At 38.6% G+C, this 21,648-nt stretch overlaps 1 protein-coding gene across 1 annotated transcript in view; it reads right to left on the reverse strand.

The window, feature by feature from the left end:
- Positions 1 to 21,648, reverse strand: part of CDCP1 (CUB domain containing protein 1) — a 630,505-nt gene that overhangs the window by 196,949 nt on the left and 411,908 nt on the right. Inside the window, exon 4 of the mRNA XM_044065523.1 lies at positions 18,800 to 19,183. Within this exon, the coding sequence (XP_043921458.1) occupies positions 18,800 to 19,183 (384 nt within the window). The remainder of the gene's footprint in view (positions 1 to 18,799; positions 19,184 to 21,648) is intronic.

Consider the following 21,648-nt stretch of genomic DNA (forward strand, 5'->3'; position numbering starts at 1 on the left):
CTGATACTGAAACATATGAAAAAGGCAATTGAGGGCTCTCATAGCCAGGGTAGTTGAGGTATAAACTTTTTTGCCCCACCTCTCCAGGGACCTAGCTTCCCTGTCTGATGGCAAAGGATTCTTGGCTGTGGATGTTGAAACCCCTTTGGGCCCCTGGGAAATTGTTTCTAGATCAACAGCATGGGCCTTAAAGAGATGTTTGTGAGTTTCAGGAACCCTGTAGTATCTGTCTGGCTTGACAGGAGCAGGGGGGAGAGAATCAGGAGAAGCACTCGAATCTGAGTACAGATCATCCAGAACATCTAGCACTGGAGGGATAGCTAAAGGCCTGTGTTGGGGTTTCTTAAGGAAGGTACGAAGCCGTTTCCTGGAGTCGGAGAATTCCTGGCCTTGCCACTGAAAGTGTTCTCTCATGGAGTGGAGAACTTCCCCAAAAGAAATATCCTCAGGAGGAGAGGCAGAGGGGATAGAATCCTCCGCATCTGAATCCTCGTAGGCCTGGAAGGACTCTTCCTGGGTATCTGAGTGAATAGAATCACCAGAGGCTTCGTCTGAAGAAAGGGTGTCTGTATGCTCAGCCCTGGGCTTTTGTCAGAAGGTGGCTGAGATCCTCTCTTAGGATGGGCCTGGGAACCCCTGATTAAAGAAATTAAATCTGCAGCTAAAGACATGATTTGTTTATCAGAGGTGGGCTGAGGCAGAACTTTAGGAGGGTAAGACTTAGCCTGGCTAGCAGCCTTAGCACGTGTGTAGGCCTTGATAGATATAGACATAGGGGGCCTAGCTGCTCCATGTGCTGGAGTAACCTTGTCCACAGGTATGGTCTCAGGCAAATCTTGGACTTCAGAATCTGGAGGAAAATCAGGCACCGGCGCCGGTGTAGGCTCCAGGGCCGGAGTGATCGGTAAAGCGGTGTCGCCGGTCCGGAGCAGTAGAACAACCGCTTCAGAAGAGGCCGATGCACTCGCGGTAAGTTTCGTCGTGGTGTCGGTGGAAGTCGCGGGCCGAGGATGCCGGTCCCGGTCCTTCCGTTTTTGGAAATATGGGGTGTCAGTTGTTCCGACGGCATGGTATAGGAAAATTTGTCGCCGAAAAAGTCTTCAGCGAACTCTGCCCGGTGCCTGAGGGTGCGCTCATTGAAGCAAGCACAGGCAGCACAGGCCGAGACGTCGTGGTCTGGGCCAAGGCAGGGAAGGCAGCAAGAATGGAAATCCTTATGAGGTATTTGTTTACCACAAGACAAACAGTTATTAACTTTTTCAGTTTTTTCTGATATCGGCTGAGGCAAGAAAAAGATCCCCAACAGGGTACTTAGCTTTTTTGATGACTTCGGATACGTAAAACACAGGAGCTGACCGACCGGCACTTGTGAACTGCTTCTGCTTCGGGCACCGCGTGGCAAGAAAGACTGAGGAAGATGGCGTCGGCTGATGCTTATATACCCCAGCCGCTCTGACGTCAGGGAGGAGGCGACATCAGCCAACGTCAGACCCAGACTTTGGAATCCGGCCGACCGAGGGCTGCCTGAGGCAGGACAACCCATATGTTAGGACTGCAGTTGCATTCTTGAAGGACATCAAATGTAAATATTTTGTGAACAATAAAAGTTACTACAACAGTACACATAGCAATATTATCAGTAAGGATTCTCTACAATAACAGTCAGTGCATTTATAGTCTTGCCAAAAACACTATGATATATTATAATGCTCACAAAACCCAAATTATATTTTTGCTATACTTTCACAAATTGTTATATCTTGGAAATTGCACAACCTAGACATATTGTTAGAACATTTTTGTTAACCAGACATAAGCTTTCATATGACAAGAAATTCCTCTATGACTGCATGTTTACTGAGATATTTACAGAAATATGAAACATGCTTAATTCTATAACTATCACTATAACTAACACTAGAATATTGCTCAAGATGTGCAACTTACAGTGCAAATATCAAAGCCAGTCTCCTTCAACAAAATGTGAGGTTTCACCTGATGTCATGCGACAGTTTGTAAGTCGCTTGTTTTTTGAAGTATTAAGTATATATTTAAACATTATTTATTTTCATAATTACTAATAAACAACTAACAAAATCTCAGGTATAGTGAGATACAAAAGACCCATCTCCAACATGGCATATCACACCATACCCCTCAATATTATGTAGGGCTCTCCGGTATGAAAATATGAACATAAATATGAAAATATGCATAATAAGTGACAATGATCAATTTCTCTACAGTAAGACATCCTAGAGTAACAAACTTGACATAATTTTTGTCAATAAGTCCTTATCCTTTCTAATACTGCCTATTATTAGCTGGTAAGTTCCTTAGTTAAAGACGCCAGACCCAAAAAAGGTCTGAACGGCATAAAGATCTATGGGTGTGAACTGGAGGTATACAAAATGGCACTATAGGCTTGATCAAGTTAAATGGATTTCTCAACCACAAAAAGGATGACATCTAAATGGCCTTTAACAGATTAAAGATCATATATTTTTGAGGAAAGGAGAGTTAAAACTGGCTCTCAAATGCATAAGAATAATACCAACATACAGATAGTGAACAACAATGGGGCCAAGATGGAGCCTTGCAGATCCTCACTGCACAGAGAGAAAGAGAGAAAGAGCTGAGGAAGAATATGCACCTAAGTTTTCCTTCCATGTGCATCCTGTGAGTTAAGCAGAAAACCAATACAGGACAGCAACCAAATAAAAACAGTGTGAATGCAAGCAGTCAGTCAGAGTTCTGTGGTGAGCAGTAGCAATCCCTCATGCATTAAGATGTTGTTAGCCGTCCTAGTGAGGGTAGTCTCAGCACTCTAATGAGTTCTGAACTGACAACAGTTAGGACTAAAGAAGCCCTGGAATCAGAAGAAAAAGGTAAAGGTTAAATATAAAGTACTTTGCAACTAACTTTACATATAAATGGCAGGTTAGAGGAAGAGTGGACAGATCTATGCTGTGCACATCAATATAAGTTTTTTTGAGGAATGGCATAATTAAAGCCTCTTTCATCACAGTTCATAGGTTCGTAGGTAGGTACTAGGCTATTGGCCTAAGTAAGCCCAGCCAACAAAGTTCCCTGGCTTATGCCACCCAAGAAAGCTATTTTCCTGTCCCCATATTGAGCAGAGCCACAGAAGTGATCCTCGGGGTGTATTTCCTATTTCTCATCCACTCATCAAGATTTTTCTTGAAGAGTGCTAATGAGGAACTTTGCTTGACATAGATGGGTAGCTTATTCCAGAGTATGGGAAGTCTTTGGGACAGGAATCTATCCCTCCCAGCATGTCCTGTTTATTGTGGTGACAAGGTTTAAGTCCCTAGAGCATGTAGCTCGGAGGGATTGAGATTTCTTTAGGTGTAACATGTCCAACAGCTCTGGGTTTGACATAGCTTTATATGTTAGGCAGAGATCACCTCAGCGTAGATGATATGCTATGGAGTAAAGGTGCAGTTTTTTGAGACTGTCAATGCAGGTCATAGGCGCTGGAAGCTGTTGAAGACGGGGGGGGGCAGAGGGTGAGAGGAGCACTTAGTGATCTAAAAAGGGCAATTTATTACAACTATTTACTACCACAACACTGTGGGAATAGAACCCACAGCCTTTTGCAACAAAAGTACTACCTGTTGTGCTACTAACAATGCAAACAGACTCAAAATAAGCAGCACTAAACTTCTCTTCCCCTGAAGTTAGAAAAAAATTTCAATTATTTAACATTTGTTTACCAGGAAAGTCCAGCTTGGAACAAAGACACTTTTCAGCAGAGGCCCAGGGAGAAATGCTCCAGGCACACGTCTTTGTAACATGGGAGGAAACCACAGTATCCAGAGGAAACCCACACAAACAGAGGGAGGATATACAGACTCCACATAGAAGGCACCCCAGCCAAGATTCAAATCAAAAACTTCTTGCAGTGAGGTGACAGCACTACCACTGCACCATCCACTTGACACAACTGAAGCTCTCAATTTCACAGCAGAAGACATCTGGAAAAAGCCAAATTTTATTTGTTTGGGGGAGGACAAAGGCCCAAAACCAGAGACACGTTTTAAATATTGCTTGTATAATCTCAGAATGTTGTTAAAATAGTGTTTTGTGTTACCATGTGTTCCAAAAAAGATAGGAAGACTTGAACTTAAAGGGCTATCATTATTTAGTGAATTCCATTCTCAATGATTTGCCAGAAAACCACAAATTTTAAGAGGGACATATCAAACTCTCTGGATCAGAATTGGTGGTGTGGGTAGAGAATGCAGGCTGCTGTACCTAAGGAACAGGGTTTGAGCCTGAGTAATCCTTAAACAGCAGCCATAAGTGACTACGACACACACACACTTACACTTTTAACAAGTGCAAAGGACCTCTGCTAGACCAGTGCAACGGATAGACAAGTGCAATGGACCTCTGCTAGACAAGTGCAATGGACCTCTGCTAGACAAGTGCAATGGACCTCTGCTTAACAAGTGGAATGGACCTCTGTTAAACTGGCACAGCTGGCACTGCCTCATATCATCACATGGGATATGAACATTCCATGACTGAGAGTAGTACAGATATAGAGAAATACTGAGAGAACAGGTTGAGGTAAAGGCCCTCACTTGTAGGGTGTGTTGACATGTACATGAACCAAATGTGGACTTACAAGAGGAAACTGCAAGGGTTAACACCCTGTCTTTAAGATGACATAACCTACCCGCACAACTGCCCTAGCTGTGCTCAACACCCCGATCTCCAGTATTCCCTGACTACAGAGCAATAACATGTCTTTCCAGCACATCCACCCCCACCCCAAGAGAGGAAGCAGGCAATCCCTTGTCACTCATTTCCTTTGTTCCACGCTGGTTTCTCCAGGCTACTAGCCAAACCAGGGTCATCTATGTCAGATGTCCAAGTAAGCCACACAGCCATAATGGTGCTTTCCCTCAGAATTTTAAAAATGGTGTACATACATCTCATTGAGTCAGGGACACTTTTAAAATATCACTATTAACCTGAGGCACTGGCAGAATAAATCAAATGTGAATTAATATACATTTTTGAAGTAAAAGAGGTTTATAATTATTAACAGCAATAGACCATATTTTTCCAAAAGTCACCAGTCACAGCAGGAATTATGAAAGTCAGAGCTAAAATCTGAGTCAAAATCAGGAACAGTTGAGAGGTATGGTAGTGAGAATTTTAATAGAACTTCTGTTCAAGATACGTATGCTTGGTGATCATTTTGTTACCCCCGCCCCTTTACTGCTACAGATCTCAAAAGTGTTGCACTGTATTTGCATTCGAAATCCACTTTCATTTTTTTTCCAAGGGCAAACCTAAAAAAATTAAATTACATATTACTACAAATACCAACCAAATTCTAACTTCATAAACTGCAACGGCAAATCTGAGTAGACAGTAATTTGCAATAACATAACACAATCTCAACCAAACACAAACATTTTCAAGCAAAATTGTGACTCCCTTTCTTTAAAAAAATGCTGCAACAATAAAGTCTGAGACATGATTTACTTATCACTCAGCCACGTGAGTATATAAACACCCTTTACATTAGTTTTGTTAACTTGCATGGTGCAGTAAACAACTTTCCAGTCAAACACAGCAAAAGTAAGCCACTACTGCTCTATACTATGTATCTGTTTATGTGCATCTTATGCAACAGGATGTAAGTTAACTCATTAAAACTTTAAGGTTAATTCACTATTAAAATCTGAAAAGATGGGAACAGCAACGAAACACCCATTCAAACGTCTACAAAACACAGTAACGCAAATTTGCTGTACTAGTGAACTATGACAAACTTTGCCAAATCTACACTCTAAAACATGACAATCTAAAAAAAAATGCACATTCCTCTGGAAGCCAACCCTTCAACTTAAACATATTGTTATAACGTGTTTTACCTAGAATCATGCCAGAGGTAATGACGACTGGATGTCCAAATTAAGGGAATTTTTTAAATTACCTATATTAAGGTAGAAAGCTAATAAAATGGCAAGCTTTCGATCAGCACGCATTTTTTTTTCTTTAGGGTATTTAGCTATTGTAACATTATTTTATTTGCCACAACTCCTCAGATTAGATGAGGAGAGATTCACCTCGTAAGTGGCCTTCATTACAAGTTTTAAGTCTGTTTTCTCCCTTCCACACTGAAATGGAACGGAATGCATTCTGTGTTAAGCATATAGAAACGTAAAGTAATTTATTTTAAACATGCTATGAGTTTCCTGGTTGAAGATGGAAGTTTGAGGGCTACTGGGAACAGCAAACATTGCAAATTCTGTGCAGTATTTGAGAGCCATGTTTCAGCTATTGGTATTATTCATCTGAAAATGTGAGGAACATGATTTGCATTAACTCTTTTCCCCATCTGTCAAGCTCAGGTGCTTAACAAGTGCAAAGGACCACACAAACAGTGCTTAACAAGTAAAACAGAGCTACCTCTAAACCTGCATAACCAAAAACGGAGCTTCCTTTCCAGCACATAACCAAAACACATAAAATCTCTCTCCTTACTGTGAAAGAGCTTCCTTCCAGTGCATAAATGGAGCCTAGGGGAAAAATATTTCCTTACTGTATCTCTGGCAACAGAGGCTTGATGTGAAATCCATTTCCGCGCACTTTTCTGTGTTTGAATTTCATGTCTTTGGCAGCAGAGGCTTGATGTGGAATCTATTTCCACGCACTTTCATGTTTGAATTTCATGTTAGCATGCAATGCACGCAGGAGTCCACCTATAGTTCTTACAGCTGTAAAAGTAGGAGGATGCTCCCTCCCCCTCGCTCTATGGTTCCAGTGCCTATGATGTAGGGCATCTGTTTGAGGCCAGTAATCCTCTTTGTGAGGTACTTCTGTGGCCTTTCCAGCTGCTGCAGATGTCTTGTGAGGTACATTCCAAAAGGGGCATTGTACTCTATAATGGGTCTAATGAATGTTGAGCAGAGGGGAACAATGACCTCTTTTTTCCTGGATGAGAACCCTTTCGTAATGAGGTGTGCCATGTAGATGGACTTCCTGACTACTATGGCAATGTGATTATCAAAGGAAAGACTACTGTCCACCTGGGTCCCAAGGTCTCTTATGACACATTTGGCATTAAGTAGACTGTTGCCCATGTGATGGTTCATGGGTAAAGAGTTTTTACCAAAGGGATGACAATGCACTTTTTAGCATCGAGCTTGAGGCCATAGCTCTGACACCAGGCATCTGTCACAGTGAGTCCCTTCTGCAGGATGTCCACATCATTTGAGGACTCAACTATTTTTCCCAGCTTGCAGTCATCTGTGAACTTTGTTAGCCAGAGGCCTTCTGTGCTAGCCTGTACTTCAGAGAAGTAGATACCAAACAGGAATGGTCCCAGGACCTAACCCTGTGATACTCCACTTGGCCTGGTTTGAAGTCAGATTTGGAGTCTGCAACTTTTGCAGTGTGGGTTCTGTTAGTGAGCCAGTTGGCAACCCATCTTATGATGTAGGGATTTATACCTAGTCTAGTGAGTTTATCTATAATTCCAGAATGGGGGATGGTGTCAAAAGCCTTGGCGAGGTCAAGATAGGCTGTCTGAACCACCTTATCCTCATCTACAGCTTTGCTGACTGCCTCAAAGAAGTCAATCAGGTTCAGGGAGCATGATCTGCCTTTCACAAACTCAAACTGGGTGGGGTCTAGAGTATGGAGGTCACCAATGTCTTTGTTTATGAGTTCCATGATGATACGTTCCATGGCTTTGCAGACCAGGTTCATCAGGCTAATAGGACGATAGTTCCCAGGATCAGTGGTGGCTCCCCCTTTGTAGAGTGGAATAAATGTTGCTGTGCACTATTCGGTGGGCATAAAGCCTGATGTGAGGCTATGATTTAACATGGTGCTTAGGTAGGGAGCCAGTTCAATTAAAATTCAGTGTGGGATGATGTCCGGTCCCCATGGATGCTGTGTTTTTTTTTTAGAGAGTGGAGCTTTTCCCTGCATAATTATGATTACACGGACTCTGCATTCTTCCTGTATAGATATGGCCCTATAGGGGGTGGGGGTAAAGTTAGCACTGAACCTAAATGCCAGAATGTTGGCAATATCAGTTGGTTCTGTAATTTTCCTGCCGTTGTGCTGTAACTCAGAGCAGATCTGGGTGTTGCCATTGAGATCCTGGACATCACTACATAATGCTTTGTGGCTGTCCTTAAAATCAGTGGTGATTTTGTTTTCATAGCTAGCTTTGGAGCTGGAAAAATAGTCATCATTGATAAATGTATAATATGGAAAATAACTGGGACAAGATTAATCTGGCATGAAAAAGACAACCTTGCTGTACATGGAGCCAATCCACAAGCAGTAAGTTACATACAAGTAATAAAACCCATGGCCTGAGCTGAATGCTAGTAGAAGAACCTTTATGAATGATCAACACTCAGCCCAAAGGGTATCAACCAGGAAGTTTCAAGTCCAGTCCGGGCCAATCTGGTCAACCCTCTCAAAGAAAACAAATTGAATACCAGCCTCACATTCTGAAGCAGAAAGGCCTTCCAATAAATTAGGCTGATTTAACTTTGTAGTTCATCAGCTAAAAGGGTAAATATTTTATGGTCTATTAGGTGTGGCAGAAATCTCTCTGAGAAATATAACCTTGTTGTTGTGAAATTTCTAACTATTAATGACATATATGCCACTGAACCTAAGTTTATTCTGGAGCAGATTTAACCTAGATCCTGCGTTCCTCAGAATTCAGATCTAAAGATCTGACCTACAGCATTTGTAACAGCCTGGCTATAGACTATCACCATTTCTACGGATAATCAGCAGTACAATCCAGAGGTCAAGCATTAGAGTCAGTATTTGTGACACAACTGACTTTCCAGTATCTAACCAGCTCATCATGACTGGGCAACTGAAATAGAGAGCTTTATGTTGGAACAGAACAGATGATGGTCAGATTAGGAGTGGCTCTACCATCAAGTCAGAATTTTCACCGAGGGCAGAAGTAAGAACCTGAATGAAGCCATATGTCTTTATAACTGAATCTCACTATCTAGGGCAACTGGTTTATAATGAGACATTTGTCTGAAGTCAGCAAAAATAACCCAGTTTAGGCAATGAGACAGTGAAGTCCATGAACTCTTGGAAGACGACTAAAGTTGTACTTTTACAGTAATTCAGAAAGAGCCCATTCTATTCCTGGAACAAATATATAACCAGATGGAAGTCCATCATGCAAAGAATCTATCTGATTCCAAACACAGGTCTAAAAGCGAAAGTTATCCCAAGCCCATGTCCCAGCTTTCCACAATGCAACATCAAAATCATGCAAGAAGTAAGATTTAAGTTCTAACTCTATTAAATAAGGGTGCAATGGGGCTGATAGATGGCAGGTCCCATTTAGTAGCCTGTGAATAGCAGGAGGTACCTTGGCATGAGATAGAGAGAGAAAAATCCTCTAAAGTACGAGGATGTCTCTACAGTAAGATTGAGACACACAGAAACAGGAATTGGGCTGTTCTGCTTAAAAGACACCCCTGGAAGGAGCCAAAGCTAGCCCTGCCAGTTCCATTCAAGATCCAACAGTAGCTGGTGTGAGCTGATAAAGCTGAATACCAACTATGAGTTCTTATCTTAGCCAGACAAATACTAAATTTTGGATAGGATTTACCCAGTAACTGCTAGTCTAGTTTTTAAATTATAGATACATTTATGACAGTAAAAATGGAGCAGTAGAAAGCAAATAACCGTATCGCAATGAATACATTCAATAAATGGCTGAATTATTAGAAATAAATAGCTGAATTATTAGAAAAAAATCTCAGGTAATACTATAACAAGTTGAAAAGTGAACCTTAATTAAAAAAAAATACAATTAATTGACAATAAACAAAAAAGGCAGATCAACACTGATAAAAATTTCTAAATTACCAATAAAATCATTACTGATAAAATGGCAAGTGCTGAAACCAGCAATGTACACTAATAAATTGCTACAAGCAACGCTGACTTAATGAGGCACAATTAGGTGCCTAAACTGTGAAATGTGATTTGTCACTGGTTAGATTACTAAGCATCAATCTGCAAATACAGACACTTATCTCCTGAGCACTGTTGTGAACTAGGGCTGCAGAGGAGGTTTTACCAGATAACACAATAATTACTGACTAACTAATAAAAACTAAAGGTTCATAAAATGGCATCCAAACAAGTGAATATGCATGCAGAAGTATCACGCCGATGTCGCTATAACTTCCACAGATGCAGTTCATGCTATTAGAAAGTTACTCAATGTAATAAAATAATCCAGTGCAGAAGACACCAAGGAATCTACTGCACTTCACAGAGCAGTTTGGAGTGAAACAAAAGCACCAAGAAGAGATTTTTAAGGGAGAATGCATATAATAGTTTACCAGGGAAAAGCCAAGAAGATAATCAGAACTGCAGGGCTAAGAAGACCCACTAGAGCAGAAAAGATACAACTTCTAGACAACAAACCAAACCAAGTATCAATTCACAGCTGCAAAAGCAAACAAGTAGGGACAGTTAGTCGAAGCTTAAAAGGTTCCCATCTAAAAACTAGAAGATGCAAACACTGCCAGCAAGATGTGAATGCCTACAAACCATGCAATAAGCTCATGCTGCAGTGCAGCAGGCAGATAAAACACACAGGCAACACGTAACTGTCAATACAGCACAAAGCTAAACATAATATCAGTTAAGCAGATGATGTTAGTTGGAGCTAAACAGTGGGACATATACTTGTAAAACATTACCTCAGACATGGAAGAGCTCTGGTTGCAGGAAGAACTAGGTATCACTGGTACATTCGACATGCAAAACTTTCACAAGTTGTGAACCCAACTCGCCAGCCACAGAATGCATTAAGCTAACATACCTCTCTAGATCTTTCCCACCAGGAAAAACTTTCAGGTATACTGTCTGCAAGAACTGAAGTTGCTAATTAATGATTTTGGCAAACTACTATTTTATTTTTGTCTCACTCTTTTCTTCAATACTTTACCTGCTGTTGAAGAACCTTTTTTGTATTTTTCTCATTTTTGTCAATGCCTCATCTTGTGTTGCAGAATCTTTCATCCTTTATTTCCCTCATTTTCACAATTTTTTGTTTCTCTCTCTCTCTTTAGCTGTTTTGGTAGGTTTCTACCCAGTCAACAATAGCAGCTTCATAAATGCTCTTGCAACACAAAACATCCACTGATAGGAAGTTAATTTTCTACTTACTTAGTATCACATGTGACAGTTTGTGACACCCAAGAGTGCCCCATTGGTAAAAGATTTAAGGATGCCGGTATATGATGTTGCAGGAAAGCATTGAAAAAGTATTTAACTTTGCAGGCACTCCAAACGTTGGACCAGAAACTTACGTTTGCCTCATCTAAGACTGCAAAGCCATCCTATTCAAAATGCCAAGCAGTTTATTCTGTGTCTGGACATACCACAACTCGCCTGATGCATGTATGCTCATTCATTAATGGGACTGAAAAAGTAAATTTGTAGTGGGACAAAAGAAAGGACTGAATTTTAACTCCATAGTACTTGCGTCTGAGTCACCTCTGGCTGTGACCAACAATCCTTTACATTTCTTGGAATCTGTGTTTTTCTTGGGACAAGATACCAGCTTGCAACCATGTTTTTTGAAGGCACCTACTTTGATCTCCCCTTCTCCAGTAAGGGGTACATTAGAATATCTTAAGATAAATGATGACAAAGCTGTCATAAAACAGTTTAAGGCCTAGACATTTAGCAGGAGCCAGACTCAAATTGCCCTTGCTTCCGATGTTCATAACCAGCCTTTGAATCCCCCAATACAACATCCATCAGGTGTCAGCATTGATGGCACTGGTTCAACAGTCCCTGCACTCTCATGTTGAGTTTACAGAAATCAGTATACTTGATGTCAATCTTACCAGTGCCTGGTGGGCAAGTGTGTGCTTCACAGCTGTCTGTTTTTCAAGTGCTGGTATATTGGTCAGCATAGTTTTTCACTAATATGTAAGACAGATGGGACATTCTAAAGTTATCACAGCACCTTAGGACATGCTTTTTTTCTTTCAGCGTGGCCCTTTCCTGGTATGTTCATGCACCCACACTTTAGTTACCTCTGCCAGCTTTCCATCTGAAAATTTCCCTCATCCTTTGACTACTATGCCCTTTTCTCCTGCATCACAGGAAAATTTGATGACAGGACTAACACCTAAATGTCAAGCTCTTCCACAGCATTGAGAATCTCCCTTCATTTTAAAGCCAGTCTTCAAAAGTATGTATAAGGAAGACCTCCCCCTCCATCCCCAGCTGAGGCCATTATGTTTGGTCAAATACTCATTTGTCCCTTTCCTTCCAAAGCAGACTGTAGCAGGCATAAACGTCAGAGGAGCAGCTATCCTGGTTGATCCTGCCATTAGTGCTTCAAGGTGCTGAGAACCTAACTCAGGAACAATCAGTTACTGTAGAGACTATTTTCCAAGAAAACAGAAGGAATTTTTCAGTCTCCCCCAAAGAGCATTTCCTATGGGAGACGCTCCTAAACTCAATGTCATTGTTTCTATACTTGTGTTAAATAGGGATCCTACTTGTCAAGTGCCATACGTCCCATACATCAGTACTTGCCTGGGACATAGTATGTAGGTCTCTTCTGATGTTATATATTCAGAGTGACACCACAGATTAAGTATGGTGTGTAATACTGTCCTTAAGGACATTCTTAAGGCTGTGGACATGTTGCTGGAGAAATATGCATGATGTCCCTCCCTGCATATGGTTGTGCCAGCTGTGTGTATGGTGATGCATGGCTCATTCTGCCCACAGTGAATTTTCCCACTGTGTCTATGCAGCTAAACAGCAATTCAGCATTTTATCACCATCTATCTGCCCTGCAGGGAACTGTCCTATCAACCTAAAAGCCTGAAGCCATTCTCTTCCCCTCCCCCAAATTCAGGTAATGTAGGGATGCAGACACTGCCACTGAGGAGGATCTACAATACCAAATGATATTATTCAGCCTTCTTTTAATGTAAAAACAAAACATTAAACTTAACACCCACAATACCTTTAGCCCAGAGTCATCCTTCTGTAGAATAAACCTTAAACTACCCCCCCCCCCTTTCTATCCAAAGGAGACTGAGTGCTCTCTTTGGAATGTCATAATGCTTACCTGCAAAAAGAGGTCAGAAATAGTTTTCTAGACTTTTGGCTAGGAGCCTGTAATTACAAACTCCACTGTCACCCCTTTGGCGAAACTTTTTCCCCATGGATTTTCACAAAATGCTTTTTGCCCACCCTTACTCATGTCCGCTTACCCTAACCCCAACCCTAAACCACACGTTACCTTATGAAAAACCCTTTCTCTAACAGCATCACTATTCAGACAATTCATAACTGAAGGTACTGCAAGGGTTTTAATTAAAGGATTGCAAGGAGCAAGACTTCTGTTTTTGATTGGTTGGTTGTTTCATTTTTTTTCAGTAAGTATGTTGTTGATGTGATGGCATTGATCTGCTTCATCATGATGGATGTGCACACTGATGTAATGTCCTATAATCTCAAATTTAAAGTACCTTAATATGTAAAAAATAACTTTAGTCACAGTGAATATAATAAAGGAAGGAGATGCATGTTTTCTTCCAAACAAATACATGGTTTTACAAATTATACCAAATTTGAAAATAAGCTTTGAAATCCAACTTGTAAAAGTAAGTGATTAATCAGGCTATGCCCTTGAGTAAATGGCTGCCATTACTGGCATTTCTTTTCTTTTTTTTTTGTTCTTAGTAGCAAGATTACTGTTTACTTAAGGAAAACAAATTCCAGAATTCCATTTCTGTAACCAGATCATCTTACACTGAACAGTTATACAAAACCACCACTCACAAGAATACTTGGAGCTGCTGATGTGAAAATTGTTTACAATAAACAAAGAAAAATACCTTTGGCAATACATGTACTTACTTAAGCTTGCCAAGAAGAAGTTAGCTGAACAAAATTAAGACATGGGAGAAATAAAGCACATACATGGTTACAATGAATCTCCAGAAAAGCGCCCATTAAATATGCACATGAAAAGGGACCACAGATAGTCCTCAAATTTCATTTAATGGGAAACCACGATCTTTTCAGACACACATCAGTTCTTTATGTTGATGCTAACCCATGAAGTATAGTACCTTTTCCAGCAAAGTCTAAAGACTTAGGCATTAATTTCGAAATACAGATACTAATTGTTCTGGATGACATGATGGTGCATAATGAGCAACCTAAATACACTATCAGTGTATTCCTGTTTCAGATTCATAAATACATCATAAGAGGCTGACCTACATTAACTGACCCAATGTTTATAGTGCAGGTATTCCAGATGAATACAGTTAATGTTCACAGATATTGTATAGTATGAGGGTCCTGCACTTCTATCATAACAAGATCATTCTATAGTACTGAGGGTGTTGCATCATTGTTGTCTGGAATTTGGAGAATGAAGGACTGGACCACGTCATGTGCATGTTGTCCAGGCATAGGTCAAGGTACTGAAAGGGAAGTAGAGCTGCATCATGAATGTCAAGCAGGTAGAAATCACCACCTAATACTCCTTTAATCCCATGGAAATGGCCTGAAAAGACATGGTTTGGAAAGCAGGTGGAATATGCTTGTCCATTCCTTGAAAAAATATTTTAAATTTTAATGGATGTCCATTGAAAACCAAAGTATGTTTATGCCATTAATTTCTGGTTCTCAGGTAACATTTCAAAAGCTAAGACAGTTTTAATATATTGGTATTTTGCAAATGATAATTTATCACAATAGTACTAGTTTGCAGTTGGTTCTCCTGTGGCATTGCTATTTGCACTCTGCATTTCTTAATATAATTCAATATGCTTTCCTTTTTGTCTACACCTGTGATACCATTCAATTTCCAAAATAATATGGCCAGAGTTGCCATTATGAAGGTTCTAATAGCAATGCTACAGGAGAACCAAATACAAACTAGTATAGCAACTGCACAGAATAAAAAAAAAACTTAGAAATGGCAACTGCACAGATCTTTTTCCATTTCTCCACAGAGTTTGTGAAATGCTACAGGAGACATGTTTGGAAAGAAGTGAGCATATGAATTTGATGAAGAAAGGATTATTTTCACCTATTACATATGACTGTTTTTTTAAATGTCACTTTCCAGCTTTTGGGTTACATGCACTTATTGAGGTTCGGCAGGTTGATCTTTTATACAGCTGTTTATTGTCATCTCCATTTTAACTTATGTCAAAAAAACAAAAACTAAACACTCCCATAGAGCACACATATAACTTATTAACTTAAAGCAAAAACACTGAACTATGAACATCTTCTAATAATGAAGTTTAACCCTATTGATAGGAGGAATTGTCCCAAATCAACAGTTCCACACACAGGCATTACCTAACCTAAATTAAGGTTATCCATGCTAAAACAATGTTACAGCCTGCACTCCTACTTTACATTAATTGCTGTCAGTACTCATTGCATATTTATTCCTCTCCCACATGTGAAAATCAGCTTGTATGCTTTAAGAAAACATTAACATTTAGCCTTAACAAAGTGTTCTGGCTTTTACTGCCTGCCCCTGTAACTAGCTCATCTGCATGGAAATGTAAGAATAAAATGAACAGCTGCCGAGAGCCGCAGACTTCTCAACTCACCTTGGACATTTAGTGTTCTCTAATTTACTTGCTTACTCTAATAATTTGTTAGCAGATAAAGCTAAGGGCCTTAATCCAGACATTCACCTATGTAAAAGTAAGGGAAAACATATCAAGTATACATAAAATGTGATCTGTGCACTTTTACATGCCATTCCCTAGCCAAACAGCCCAAGACTGCAGCTTATTAACTTAAAAATGAATTTTGTCCAGCCTTTCTTCTCTTTTTATAATGTAATGCCTACATTTCTTAAAACTAAAAAAGAAAACAGGTGCTTGTTTAAATTAGTACCTTTATCAAATATAAAACTAACTGAAAATACTTTACTATATAACATGCAATTTATTATACAGATAATGGTAATAACAAAAACTGTGTTACTTACAGTTACCTTTTTCCTAATCCTTCCGTTCCCCTTAGTATCCTTCCAAACATTAATGACATGAAGTGGGGCATATGTGTTTCAGTCCTTCACAAGTTTAATGAAGTCAACAAAAGTTCAACATTTCCACCTTTTCTTGTACAGCCATATTTCACAAATGTGATTGATGTTTTATAATGTCATGTTTATTCACTAATTTCAGTGTTACTGGTCTTCCTGCTCAACTCTGTCTCCCAACACTAGACTCTGGTTCAAGTCCATGGCAGTCCTGATTCTTTTACTTAACTCCTATGCTTTTTTCTGTCTCTCAAGCCTTTTCATTTGGAACACTGGAAAAGGTTTCACTGGCAATGTATCTCTATGAGCTTTACTATCAGAAGAATGAGATGCCTTCTGTTTGATGATTCACATTGCCACAGTTTTGTCAGGATCAACTCTTTCTGCTGGTCTGACTGCATCTTTACTAATACAGGTCTTGGCTGGTTTCCCATGGCTAGGTTTGGAGCATACACATGAAACTCCCTTTCAATTAAAAATCCTGCTGTGGAATACCAGTCTAGTTGCTTATATATACTTCCTTAAAATTAATACAGCCTACTCATTCCAGTTTATCTGGTGCAGCAAAAAAGTTCAGGTTTTCCCTGGGTGCTCTGTCCTCTAACTGTACTACATTTATAAACATCTCTTCTTGAGCAGTCTCATACTCAGCCAGCCAGCCATTTCTTCATTTCAAACTCTGATTTTTGTAGTTTTATCAATTCATTTGAACAGCTGGCTTCTGCCATTTTTTTCTAACCTTTTCTTTATTTGAGTTAATATACTCAATTTTTAATGGGCTCTGAGCACATTTGATTTATTTTTTTCTCTAGATTACTGGAAGTTATGTCTTGTACCAAAGCTGGAGCTTAAATTTCTTTTTGTTGAACAGCTGCAGGATTCTTCCCCTGACAGTGTTTTCTCTTCACCTTTTCTAGCTGATTTTCTTTCGGGCACTCTAAGTTTCTTCTTTGCTGGCTACTTGGCAGTATACTTACTAGCTTATAACCAGATTTACTTAAACTGGCGGAGGCATGGGCCCTAATCTCTCAGTTTAGGTTTTCACACTGGGGGAGCTGAAATTAAGATGTTGATCAGTGTGCAGCTATCTTGGAAGTCTACCCCCATGTTTGTTATCAAAAACACCACACATGTCTACAGAATCTGTAAATGAGGAATGCATATCTGTGCCTATTGTGAGTGAAGGTGGATAACATCTGAAATCTTCTCCTTAGATATTTTGCCTAGAAAGTGCACATCCATATTTACCTCAATGACACATCACATACTGGTGACAGTCTTTATCTTAGAATTAGCAACAGCACATTATGCTTCTACTGAAGCTTAATAATCTTTTCAGATCTTCCTATGTAAAAAACATGAGAAATGTTATGATGTAACAGTGCATATCAAATATATGCTATTTTTTATCAAATATTTACTGCACTAAATTATGGTTTATAAGTAGAGTTTTAAGAAAAGGAAATTGATGGAAAATGTTGAATATGCCACTAAATAATGGTTATGTACAGAATAATACTTAGCATTGATATACTGTTTATCTTGTAACCAGCATAAACAATTTATATATTATTTTTATTTCCTGAAACTATGCTTTACTCAGCCATTGCAATGAAGTTTAGACCACTAATTAAAACTTTTAAACCATTAAAGTTTTTTTTAACTTTCTGCTCAACATACAAGAGAAACCCAGTAATAATTATTACTGTTAGATTGAAGTTCATATGCCAACTAATTGCTAGTGTTTTCTTGTGCTCCACTAGGTATAATCTGATTTACATATTTTTCAATGATTATATTGAACATTTTCGTTGTTGCCTTACATGTTGAAGAGTTATCACCATTACAAGTTTATTATATTCATGTTTTATTATCTTTCTGGCACTTTTTTGTTCCGTCTATGCTTACTTCTTGGTATGACAGGGATTCCTCTGCTGTATGCAGTGGGAGTTCAGAGGTAAAAATGAAAACACAGGCACACATCTCTGTTTTTCATACCTAGTATGGCAGTAGCAGCATGATCAGTGGACAAAAGAGTCCTCATTTGAGGCTGAGGATGTCAGTGAAAAAGTTTGATTTACACATCTTTGCAATGGCAGATATATGTTAAACAGCTATGAAATGTACTGTGCTGTTTCTGGATCTTAAACTGGTTATTTTCTGGCCTTATAATAAAACCCCTACAGGGGCCTGTAGACAGAATAACAAATACACCTAGCAAGCAGATATATTATATTATATTGTATTATATTATGGCATTATTATTATTATACTCTCTGAAGAGTTTGTGGTGACAGGTAGAAAAAAATACACCAAGATTCTTTAAACACGATAAAGAGACAACGTGATTTTGCTGAATATGTAAAAAGTTTAGAGATACTGTTTCTGTGCAGCAGAAATGCAGATGACTCAAAAATATATTAGTACTCAATGGTAAAACCTTCTAAAGTTTTCTGGAAGCAGTGGCCTACATATACAAAGGCAAAGCACATAGATGACTTGCATAGGTAAGAACCAGGAAATTAAAAGATAAATGATGACTAACAGTTATTAAACAGTTTAGACTTTACAAATGAATTTGTTTTTTCAAGATCAGATTGCTATCTACCAAAAATTTTCAAGAAATAGTTTCAATAAACTTAACAGAATTTTAAGCATTTTAATTGATTTTAAGCAATAACGTACCTTGAAGGTGTCGCACGAAGGATACACTGAGGTCATGATGTGCAAATACATCAGAACTCACTATTTCTAATGTATTTAATACAACAGTTGCATTTTTCTTCACCTGAATCTTTTCAATTGATCCATTAGGGCAGAAAATCCCAAAGCTGGGTTTGAGCTGCAGTTCATCAATGAAGCTTCTCATATAATAGCGGGTATTTGAACAGGGCTTTTCTTTTGTGTGCTGATGCAGCTTAAGATGCCTAGATGTGAGCTCTACACTGCACTCTTCTGGAGCTGTCAATTTCCATGTAACTTCATCTAAAGGCAGCGGCAAATTTAGCTTCTTGATGCCTTGGTAAAGAGACAGATTTTTCACATGACAGGACTGCAAATCTGTGCAAACTGATATAAAAAGAATCACTGTTATATTTATTTTTGTTTTCTTCCATACAAAGATTTTTTTAAAGTAGAGTTAAGCACATCTATGTTATTTTTTTCTGATCAAAACAAACAAACAAAAAAATAGCATTAATAAAGAGGCATCTTTATTCTTCCAGATATATTGTGTTTGCACTAGAACCATGAGGACTGTCATGGAGTTAAATAATAACATGTAAAAATCAAAATAAAAACACCAAAGGTACCAGATAGTCCACTAAGTAATGCAAGGCACACAGGAAATGTAGCCAGCCACTGATAAATTAAATTCACAGCTTTATTCAGCCAAAATAAGACAAAACATAAATGCTCTCTATGAACAATTTTCATTTCAGCCTTCATCAGATGTGGACTGCTTCTCTGAAGGACCCTTATATACCCTTTCATTTGCATACTAAATTACCAATTAATTTAAATACCATTTAATGAAACATTTAAAAATAATTAATTGGTAATTTAGTATGCAAATGAAAGGTATATAAGGGTCCTTGAGAAAAGCAGTCCACATCTGATGAAGGCTGAAACGAAAACGTATTATTCATAGAGAGTATTTATGTTTTGTCTTATTTTGGCTGAATAGAGTTGTGAATTTGATTTATCAGTGGCTGGCTACATTTCCTGAGTGCCTTGGATTACTTAAATAATAATATATTGATAAAGAGCAAATGACATTTTGAAAAACAACAAACATTAAGAAGGAAACATTTATTTTAACAAATGTATTGGTTTTACACAACAGATGAAAACTGTCACTCATTTGAATAGTATATTTGATGTAAAACGAATGAAATACATTTTAAGTATCTCATCTATAACTATAATTTGCTTTTAAGACAGCAGCAACATATATATCATTTTATAAATATAAAGAAACATAAAAGGAAGAATACAAAGAATTATACTAATTAAAACAGAAGACTACATTTAGGGAAATCAAACAATTAAACGCAAAATGAACTAAATAATTTCCACTAGGAATGAATCTATGTATTTCATACAGAAAAGATGCAATAAGACTAGTTGGCAGTGAAGGCAAAATTTGGCAGAAGGCTGGGTAGAAAAGTATGGACAGAAAGCAAAACTACTAGATGAGAGTTTTTATTTAGTACTTTTGAAAGTAAGGTAGGAGTATTTATTAAAATCAGCCTACTGTAATCTTTAGGGCAACAAGAATGATCTCAGTCTGTTCTCATAGGAAAGGGCCCTGCAAAAAAGTAAAGTGATGTGCACAGGGGAATGCAGCCAGATGGATTTCATCCTAAAATACTTATAGAATCAACATGAGAACAGCTAATGCTATTATTATACATTTTAAAATAAATTGTGGGAGGTAGGTACCTTTTATGATGTCCTTCAGACATGTGGGAAAGCGAGACAGAGCATAAACTAATAAATGAAAAATATGGAATTATTTCTTTAGGAAAACTTTTTAAAGGCCCTGAAAGCAAAGAGTAGATGCACAAAAGCAGCATATTTTCACAATATGCAGATTTATTTGACTAGGCAGCCTTTGTGCTACATAAAAGCATGTTATAGATTTGAACTATCTAAACTTTAGTGCTTTTTAGTCATTACTGGGAAAGCTGTATGTTATGAGCTGCTAATGATCTTAATCTTGTAGTCCATAGTCTGAGTCCTTCAACCCCCGACTTGTCTACTGTGTGACTCTGGACACCCAGATTGCCTCGGGAAAGAGGGTTGTGCCTTGTGGAATTATACAGGTAAAAGAAAAATATTATATTTTAGATCATTCATTAGGAACTTAGTGCTTCTTTGGTCTTCATGAAGAAATAGACTTGCTTGGCAGGGTAACTGCCAGGCTTGACTCTATGTGAATTTTGACACAGTGCCATATAAAAAGACTAGTAGGTAAATTAAACAGACTTAGAAAGGACCATAGGGAGACAGACTAGGCAAAACACTAAACATATATGATTACATAGATTTCATTCAGATGAAACAATGGAAAATTGTTAGGTACAAAAGTGGGAAATGTGGAGGTCTGCTCTCTTCAGTGGCTTTTTAGGTCACCGTGCAGAAGGCTTAGGATAATTTTGCTTTTTGTTGATAACATCATTGTATGTCACCAGGGTTGATAGAAAAGAGGTTGGTAAAAAAAGAGACAGACATTTCAAGACTTGGTTAAGGGCCTGAAATATGGTGGGTCATCTCTATACAAAATAATGCATTTGTTAAGCAACAAACCAGGAAAGCTCTTCTCCTACATATTGATAACAGTATCATGATTCAGTGCTTGGTGCAGGGGTGGCTCGTGGCATGAGACTGCCGGACTGCAGCCCCCTCAACAAAAAAAAGAAAAAAATACTTTCTTGTTTGTTATTTTTTTTTTTACTGTCTCACAGTCACAGTTCAGACTACTCCGACTCAGCGAGTCCCGCGACTCGTCTTTCAAGTTCCTGCTTTGCACT

The sequence above is a fragment of the Protopterus annectens genome, chromosome 3.part0 (assembly GCF_019279795.1).
Source record: "Protopterus annectens isolate FY-2018-M chromosome 3.part0, PAN1.0, whole genome shotgun sequence".
Lineage (NCBI taxonomy): Eukaryota > Metazoa > Chordata > Ceratodontiformes > Protopteridae > Protopterus > Protopterus annectens.